Below are 9,944 nucleotides of genomic sequence, written 5' to 3'. Positions count from 1 at the left end.
AACCAATTCTTGTTTGCAAAATTACCCCCTCAAAATGAACGTATACGAAGAATTGATTATTTATCTTCGATACAATATCTATAAAAAAATAACTTTAATTTAAAAAAAAAGTAGATCCTACTGAAAAAATATTGTAATAGGCCTATTTTGCCTGGCCCGGGCCCAATACATTAAACAGTCCATTAATAGTTCATTTTTTTTAAAAACAAGCCCAAACCTTAAACAGGCCTAAAACTAAAAACCCTAGCCCAAAAACTTAAAATTTTTCATAAACCTAACCCTAACACCCCCATGTGCGCCGCTCCTCACGTGGTGTCAGCACGTCCAACGCCCGAGGACTGACCACCCCTGGCCTAGTCCCATCGCTTCCGTCAACACTTGGAAACACGCAAACAGTACGAAAAACAGTAGAATAGAATAGTGTATTTTGGCTATAAAGCTATCACAAACCGATTGTAATGAGGACGGAGTTTATTAATCAAAAACATGATTTAAAATTAAATAAGGTATTTTTATTTTGAGTTTTTTTACAGATTTATTTTAAATAAAGCATAAAAGAAGAGTAAGAGTGGAAATTTACCTGTTCTCCCCACAATATACCACCATCGAAGACTCCCACTATTGATGAAAACCCGAGAAACCCTTTAGGGTTTTTGATTGGGTTCAAAAAAGGGATATACGAGGGGTTGAAAGGGAGAGAAGGGTGTCGACTGAATTCTTCTATTTCTTTTTCTTTTTCTTTCTAGGTTTTTGCCTTCAGATCTAGGGTTATGCTAAAAAGGGGATTAAAAAGAGTGATTTTCGAAATTTTCTGGCCACCGAGAGCGGCAAAGCCGTCGTCGGCGACCGACGGTCAGCGCGATGGCCGACGATGGCTCCCATGGCTAGATGCTTAGAAAAGGGAGAGAGTTTGAGAGGTTTTTCCTTTGTTTTTTTTAAAGGTGTTGAAAATTTAAAAAAAAAAAGGTAAAATTTGGTTTAAATACTGGTATTAAAACAATACCATTTTGGGCTTTATGCCCTAGATGCAAAACGACGCTATTTTCCCCCTTACTCGTGTGTTGACCCGACTCGGCCTAGAAATTTGAGAGATTGTACCCTAACGTACAGGGTTTCAATTTTTCTCGTTTGATCCAAATGATCGAATATCCTTTTAAAATTAAAACGTACGAGTTTTGAAAATCAAAAGATAAGCTTATTCTCAAGGGTTTAAAATGTTGTGTCCTAATGTACTAGATATGACATTTTATTACTTCGGGACAAGAAGGTCTTTAGCATCCGTTTCAATTTATTCAAGCAAATTATTTGTAAAAAAATCAGCATTAAAAAGGAGAGGATCGTATTTTCAATTCTTTTCGGGTTTTCAACTTTCGACACTAAGACACTAATTAATCAACTAGGTACCAATTTTGAGCGTTATGAGAGTGCTAATCCTTCCTCGTACGTAACCGACTCCCGAACCCGTCTTTTTGAATTTCGTGGACCAAAAGTCGTTGTTTTAACAAATCAAGCATTTTATTAAAACAATCATTTTACAAGGTGATTCAATCACACCTAAATAAAAAGGATTGGTGTCGACTCCCATTTTTTCATTTCCAAAACCAAAGTTGACCCATTTTTTCAAAAATATGGTTTCGACAAATATAATTACATATAAATAATTACAAACTAACCTTATAAACTCAAAATTGATTTTTTACATTTAAAACACAAATATTTCTTCTTCTTTTTCTTCGTTTTCTCCCCTTCTACTAAACACAAATCTTTTTTTTTTCCTTTCTCTAGAATAGAAACAAAAAACTTAAACAAAAAAAAATCAACAGATATTCGGGTAGTGTCGCTGACAGCGTGACGACACCAAACAAAAAGAAATCCTAACAGCCACTGGTGCCGCTTGACAGCATGATGGCTCTAAATAATAAAAAAATTCCCTAACACCCCCTCGTGTGACCTGGCACAATGGCGGCGCAAAGAAAATTTCTTTTTTCATTGATATTATTTAAAAAAAATGATTATTTTACTGATACTGCCTGATAGACCAATGACACCCCTTTACAGCCATCGGTATCGCCTGGCATGATGACGGCACCAAAAAAAAATTTCTGACATGAATTAAAATTTTTTTTGGATAGTGCCGCTTGATACACTGGCAGCAACCATTAAAAAATATATTTTTCTTCACCGTGAATACTCATATTTTTCACCGGTATTTCGAAAAAAACATATGGGTGCTGCTTGACAAAATGGCAGCACTAGAATTTTTTATTTTTTATTAAAAAATGTGATTATTGATTGATGATGGTGTCGAAAAAGTGGGTGATGCCAACTGACCAATTGGCGACACCAAGTTATTTTATTTAAAACGGATCATTTTATTAATTAATTAATTTTAAGATTGTTTTATTAAAAAAAGCCTGCTTGGCTATTATGGGATTGGTGGTGAAAGGTCAAGAATATTGTTGTAAATAAATGTGAGTGAAATATATATTTGCTGAATAAGGTTGGGTTTGGATGAGCGGTGTGTTTATTTATGATTAATGTAAAAATAGCGGTGACGATAAGATTATATACTATAATAATATTATAATATAAGACAAAAAATAAATTAAATTAAACACACTGCACCATACTCTACCGCCCATTTAAACCCCTTTAACTTAAATAAGAAATCAATATAAAATTGGGTGAAGAGTACAAGATAGTTGCATAGATTTGTGTGTGCATGTGCCAAATCTTGTTACGATTCCTTTGTATGATGGCTGTGTCCCCTTTCTCGACTTGTGTTCCTTTCTTATGATGGAAAAAGCAAAGCCAATTGGCCTTCTTTAGAGGCAGCAAAACAAACCGTAAGTATGAGGGAATTTTCCTAGAAATTTCTTAGATTTTACCAGAGAAAAACTTGTCTTACTACAAGTCTAGAAGATTAAGTTGGCAAAGGACTTACAGCAGACGTCATGACTGTATATAGTAACAAGATTGATGGTGCTAAGGGGCTTGAATTGATGATACATGTACATTAAGTATCTATCACAATACATTTTAAGGTAGCAGTGGAACCCTAACTATACGGGAGCATTGCAAAGCAATCTTTTGTGAGTCCTATACTTTTAAGGAGTAGTTATGTGTAATAATTATAGCTTGCTTTCTTATTTTACTTTTGTTTCCTCAAAATCCTGTATTGATCTTATTTTCTGGTATTGATAATCACTGTCTCCATGTTTTAGTTTTGCCTCTTAAAAGCTTTAAATAACCAAATTTTCTATGTGCACTGAAGTGAATTCGAAATTGCATTGGTAGGTCACGACGTGAGTGAAAAATTAAGCGCACATCTCACGCAACCTCCAAGCTGTGGATCTCCGGCCGGAAGGGTTTCCCAATGCCTTCTTCACCTTCACCACTGCAAATTCCCACCCTGCTCTGCCTCTTTAGTTCATCCCTACTGCAACTACTAAGGTTTTTACTTTAATCATGATCATTTCTATTGTAAATCCTACCAATTCTTTGTTAGTTTTCTTGAATCAGAAATATCCTGCAATTTTCTTTTACTTTTTTTAGTTATAAGGATCTGAATGTGTCGTAAGAGCTTTGTTTTCTGTAAATCTATGTTCGGCCTATTCTGAGTATGATAATTGAAAAAAGTAGGCGATATATATGTATAAGTTTGTATTAATTAATCAACTTAGGAACACCAAATCCGTGACTGGAGAGTTCTTTTGAATATCTTGTAAAATACTGAATCAAGATTACGACAGGAACATGGTTGTCTGTAAATGTGATATGTTATTCATATGGGAAGAACTTTTAAAAATGGTAGGAAATTTTAACTTTTAAAAAGTTGGGGATATGTCGAATCTGTTTTTTGTCAAAAGTAGATGTGGCCTGTGGGCTCGTTTGATGTTAATGTAAAACTTACCCTCAAAACCTGATTATTTTGGATATGTAATCCAAAGTGCATTCACTTTTTGTTGAAAATAATGAACAAAAAAATAAATAAAAAGAGCATTTAATGAATTTAAAATGCAAAGAGGTCATTATCAAAAGGATGTACATTTATGGTGTGTTTAGAGAGATGTACTATTTAAATGAAAAAATTGTAATTTTTTAATTTATTTCACTCATAAAGTGAAATCGTATCGTAATTGTTTATGTTATGTTTGGTTCTACAAATTGTAATATACTTTAAAATTTTAATAAATATTAATTATTATAAAAAAGTATCCATAATACTTAAAGAAAAAAATTTTAAGCAAGTAAAAATTTAAAATTAAATTATCATATGTATTATGTTAGTTTGAGAAAGTAATTGATAATACGTTTATTAATACAAATAACAAAAAGAAGAAGAAAAGAAATAAACATCATATGTAATTTTATGTAATTGCTTTAGCATTTTATATTTGTTAAATTATTCACTCTACCTTAGAGCATATACTCTTTATCATTATATGTTGGTATAATAATCACATGTTATAAGGTGGCATGGTGAAAAACCTGGTGTTGAAGAGTTTTTTTTTTTTTTGGATGTTATCCAACGGCATTAATGGGAGTGGACAGCATTTATGAAAAATTTCTATAGAAATGAAATTGTAATTTTTGTGGCTTTGGTTTTACGAAGAAGCTCCTCAATAGCAAACTCCTATTCCACAATAGCACACTCTTTTTCTCATTAGCAAAATTTTTCTCATCAGTAGCAAAATCCTACCATCATTAAAATGAACCCACTTTGAGTTTGGTTGAGCAAAACCAAGAATGAGGTATTCGCCTCTCAAAGGGCGCTTTCTCTCTTTCATCTCATCTTTTCTACTTACTTTAGTTTTTTTGCTTTCCTCATTAAAAAATGCTTATATCAACTTAAGCATCACAAAACATCTCAAAACATAAATTTCAATGTCCTCAAATTTATGTTTATCTTGCAAGAACTCAAAAATAACAGATTTCATTTTATTTTCTTTGAAGAATATTGATCTCTAAAAATGCATAAACAATATCCATAATAAACAAGCTAAATTTAAGAATTATATAGCTCATAAAGCCCAAAAGCATCGGCAAGGGACAACAAGCAGCTTGCCGTCTACGGACACATAACTTTCAACCCTCAACATTTGTGGCAAGCTAGGAATGATGCACATACACCCTGTCAAACCTCACATAGTTCTCTTCCAAGCTTGTTGGTCCAAGATAACAAGAATTAGCCAATCCCCATGCACCCATGAGCTAAAAGGTATCTCCGCACCAACCTCCAAGTTAGGTATAAAAAACTAGGTAATATTCCTCTATTCTCATCATCTTCTCTACTTTAGTTGTTACTCTATTCAACTCTCTCCATTCTCCTCCATTTTTTCTTTAGCCTCTCATTGGCATAAGCATTAAAGAGCAGCCCAAAACACCAGTTTCGACGTCTCCATCGCTCATTTTCCTCTTATAGAACCATTAAAAGGTCCAGGCTTAGCTCCCAAGCCCAGTCAGTTCACATCCATCTCATATCTAGCTTCAAAAGGACAAACATTAGCATTGTTTTATGGGAATATGTCTTAGATCTATTTAGCCCTAGAAAAACATAGTTCACACCCTTATTTAGGGGGAAGTGTTGATTGCGGGGGATGATCCTACATTGATAAGTGAAAAGGGCGGGAAACAATTCCTCATCGACTAGCCAATGTTTAGTTCGTGGCTACATATAATGAGGGTACCATGCATCCTCCCGAAAAATACCTTTTTGAAAGAACAAAACCATGAAGACAATCTTCACTTTCAAAGTGAACAATACCTCATCGTGGTGCATTCTATCAATCCTCGTGCAAACAATTACCTTATTCGTAGAATATGAAGAGTGCAAGCCATACGAGGTATAAATTGTGTGAGCTATTGGAAAAGAGAAAGTTGAGTTTGAGTTAAGGAACAACATATAGAATTTGGACTATTTTCGTCAATAACATCCCGAGAAGAAATTTGATCTCATATGAATCCACTTTGAATTTTTTTTATACAAATAAACCTAATCAAAATTTAATTAAACGAGATTGAATAATTCAATTTTTATTTCAAATAAAATATGAATTTGATAAGTACATTAAATTTCAAATCAAACTTTTGGCTCCATTACACCCTCTTCCTTCTACTTGCAATCATTCATCAAATTATTGGGGGGAAAAGTGAAAAGACAAAAGAATAATCGTTTAGGCTTCATTAGTGGAACTGATCGTCCACGCTTATATTAACTTTTGTTTTCCATAAAACCCTGACGCCGAATTCTTACAAAGCCCTTACAAATGATGAAAAGGAGTTATGTAGTAAATATGAAAAATTACCCCATTAACTACTGGTAGAGTTTTTCTTTTATATATTTTGTAAGTGGGTTTAAATTTAATATTTTACAAGATATAGTAAAATTAAATAATCAATAAATCTGATATTTATCACAATTTTAATTTAATTATGGAATTTAAAATTTGCCCAGATAATTGATAAGGAAAATAATTTGGACACTGCTGGTGGGCAAGGTGTAGTTGATAACAAGTGTCCTATAAGGTCTAGTAAAAAGTTAGTATTTGGTATATTGTAATATATTTTTTATTCCACAAACAGTTTAAAAAAATTATAATTTCTACTCTTTTTTAATATTTTATTATATCCTATAATACACTTATCAACTACTTGTGTACCAAATATTATTCTATATTAAAATGTCAAAAAGTAAATATATAAAAAAAATAAGATACATGATAATTTATAAACTTTGCTTATGAAGTTAAAAAGTAGAGTTAAAAATTACACTACTAATATACCAAATAGTAATCTCATTAATAAATAATTTATTAAAAGTTTAAATGAAAAATAAATAAAATATAAAAGACAAAAAAAATCATTTCAATATAACTTACGTTGTATATAGAAATATACTAGATTTATATTACACTGATAAAAATTTATGTAATAAATACACTTATTAAAAATTTATATAAAATCAAATAATAGTGTAATGGTGAAATTAAAAATTTAACATATGCTTCAAAATGCCATTATTTTAATTTCTTTTATTAATTTATAAAATATAAAAAAACAGTTATAATTTTGTATATAAAATTTTATTTAAATAAATTTATAATTTAATTGACAACTTTTAAGTGTTTTAATCTAAACCTTGAATATTTGAGGAGATGGTGGAAGTGGCCTACTTTAGTATTTTGATTTGGGATTCATAAAAGCCTAGTAATTTAAAAATACACAGTCTTTAAAGTTTTGCTGCCATCTGTCAGTGCTTTCTCACTATTTTCGTCAAGTCTTTCATTATTATAATCAATTAATTTTTATTTTAATTTCTCTATAATGCCACCGCCAAATCAAACAAACCCCCAAAATCCAATCAATCAAAACAATTTCTTGAGTGGGATGACCAACACGTTTCTACTGCTAACCCCACTTTGAATCTTCTATGTCCACGTGTTGCTCTCCTCCATCTCCTACGTGGCAACTTCTGATGTCATCGCGCAACGTTTCTCCATTATTGATCACACAGAAAATGAAATGAAAACCAAGTTTTTCTATATTTAATGCATGGATTTAGATGAGCTAAAAAGTTGCATAGTAAATTATAATTATATTGTTTTTTTGAAATTGAAATGATTTGTATTTAATTTTAAAAACATTTATGTTGCATCAAAACATATGGAGACCATTAGAGATTATCTTCTTGATTTTCTTCAAGAAATCGGCATAATTTGGAAAATATATCCATTTTTATTATTTGAAATTATTAGAGAATAAAATTTGAATATTAAAATAAATAATCAAATCATTTTAAATTTTTTACTTTAATCAATAGTAAAAATTTGATTCTTATTTTAAGTATAAAATAATTTTAAAATATATAGTAAATATCTATTTCGATTATGGTCTACTTATAAAATATAAAATATTAATTACTGAACTTATTCTGATAAATATTTTGAGAAATTAAATGAAGGAGAGGTTTTATCCTTACATTATAAATAAAGTAAAAGATTAAGGTTAAATGGAAAAACTTTGAAAGCATTTCACTTTTGAATCTGTTTCCTTCCTTAGGAAAAAAAAAAAAAAAACAAGAGTTAAAGAAGTTTCTGGGCGAACTCATTTTTCTAATATCTTAGCAGTGATTTTGTTTTAAATTTAATTACTATTCTTTTTAAAGGACGCGTTTACTTTAGTCGCTATAAAATCCATACAAGCTTAGCCATGCCCATGCCCATAACCACTAACCCTACCTTCTTCCTTTTTCTCTACTCTTTACGTTCCTCTCTTATTCTATATATTCATTTTTGTGACCAAAAAAGATAGTGTGCACTTGCATTAGTCGTTTTCTTCAACCTAAATATCCTACAATAAATCTATGTCTTAACTTGTTTAGACCCAAATCCAATTCAAACCCTTCCAAGATTTGCTTCCTTCTTAACCTACATAGCTAACCGTTGCTTTATATAAATACACACACAGGCAGGAAAACACTCATTCGTGTGAAAAGTTAACACAAAATGGGGGTGGAAGGCACCTTGGAGTACATCTCCGATTTGCTTAGCAGCATGAAGAAGAAAAAGAAGAAGAAGCAAACTCAAACTGTAGCTCTCAAAATCAGGATGGATTGTGAAGGTTGTGCCCGTAAGGTCAAGAAAGTTCTCTCCGGAGTTAAGGGTATTATTACAATTAAACTGAAACAGTTTTATTCCAATATAGTAATACTACTCCTCACATTTTTCTTTTTATTGAGGTTGTTTAATGCTGTTGTTTGTGGTTTTGGTAGGGGCTAAGTCTGTGGACGTGGACTTGAAGCAGCAAAAGGCGACGGTGACGGGTTACGTAGAGCCAAAAAAAGTACTGGCGGCAGCCCAGACGACCAAGAAGAAGGTGGAGCTGTGGCCTTATGTGCCATACACGCTGGTGGCGAATCCTTACGTGGCTCAAGCTTATGATAAGAAGGCACCACCCAATCATGTCAGGAAGGTTCCCGACACTGCCAACATCACTGAGACCACCGTCGACGACCGCTACTCCAACATGTTCAGTGATGAAAACCCTAATGCCTGCTCCATCATGTAAATATGAATCAAATTAATACTAAGAGAATTAATGTAAAGTTTCCATGTGAAATATAATATTACTGGGTTAAAATATAATATGTCATAAATTTATATATTTTAGTAAATTTGTAATTTAGTTCTTTCTTTTATTTTATTTAGTCCTTTATTTTTAGATTTTAAAATTTAAATTTAATTGTTAATATTTTTGTTAAATTCAAGTTTATAATAACATACTTTTTAATTATATTGTTATTAAATAAGTATTTTTTTATTTAAAATATTATATCAATAAATTTAATAAAATAAATATCACTAAATAAAAATATTAAATTCTAAATAAGTGAAGAATATAAAAACTTAAAACATGAAAAAAAATGTGTACTACCTTTTTCTTGGAGACTTTATGGAAAGACCTGAGCAAATGGCCTGGGAAATATGAGTGTTGTTAGGCGACAACATTATATTCGATGCCCATAACATATCTCCCTCAGGCAATGGCAATGGGATTTTTTCCATTTCATAACACTAATCATTTAGCAATAAGGAGGAAGAGTTATGGAGAAAATAAATGGTTAAATTTGATTGGTGAGAGCTCCAAATTAGGTCAAGTTGTTGGTTTAATGATAAATCATAAATCTAAGCAGACTAAATTTTCCAAAACAAGAGGTTTACTTTATGGGTTTGTATAAATATGGTATACATAGGTGACCTTTCTTTGATTTTTCTATATTGAAAATAAAATTCTTTCCATTACGTATAGTTTACCCAAAAAAAAAAAAAAAGTAAAACAAAATTTCACATCAATTTTGTTAGTTCAACTACGTGTTTAAAAGTGTCCAAGAATCTTTAAAAAAACATAGATTTCATGTCTCTATTTAAAATCCATTTCCGCAT

The 9,944-nt window shown here is 31.3% G+C and overlaps 1 protein-coding gene and 1 long non-coding RNA gene across 2 annotated transcripts; both read left to right on the top strand.

Annotated features, from left to right (window-relative positions):
- The first annotated feature begins 2,710 nt into the window (after positions 1–2,710).
- LOC108452309 (uncharacterized) lies at positions 2,711–3,755 on the top strand. Its single transcript, XR_001866371.2, has 2 exons — positions 2,711–3,092; positions 3,298–3,755. It is a non-coding gene; the product is annotated as an uncharacterized LOC108452309 (long non-coding RNA).
- A 4,468-nt stretch (positions 3,756–8,223) lies between these two features.
- On the top strand, positions 8,224–9,146 carry LOC108452559 (heavy metal-associated isoprenylated plant protein 24-like). The gene is made up of 2 exons (XM_017750356.2): positions 8,224–8,664; positions 8,774–9,146. The coding sequence occupies exons 1-2, from the start codon at positions 8,508–8,510 to the stop codon at positions 9,067–9,069; spliced, it is 453 nt and encodes a 150-aa protein (XP_017605845.1). The 5' UTR covers positions 8,224–8,507; the 3' UTR covers positions 9,070–9,146.
- Positions 9,147–9,944: the final 798 nt, after the last annotated feature.

Source organism: Gossypium arboreum, chromosome 5 (assembly GCF_025698485.1).
Source record: "Gossypium arboreum isolate Shixiya-1 chromosome 5, ASM2569848v2, whole genome shotgun sequence".
Lineage (NCBI taxonomy): Eukaryota > Viridiplantae > Streptophyta > Magnoliopsida > Malvales > Malvaceae > Gossypium > Gossypium arboreum.
The sequence above is the reverse complement of the archived record's forward strand: the minus strand, read 5'-3'. Positions and strand labels throughout refer to the sequence as shown.

Coding starts and splice junctions, on each gene's coding strand:
- LOC108452559 (XM_017750356.2), top strand. CDS start 8,508: ATGGGGGTGGAAGGCACCTTGGAGTACATCTCCGATTTGCTTAGCAGC. Junction 8,665..8,773: donor AGTTCTCTCCGGAGTTAAGG/GTATTATTACAA, acceptor TGGTTTTGGTAG/GGGCTAAGTCTGTGGACGTG.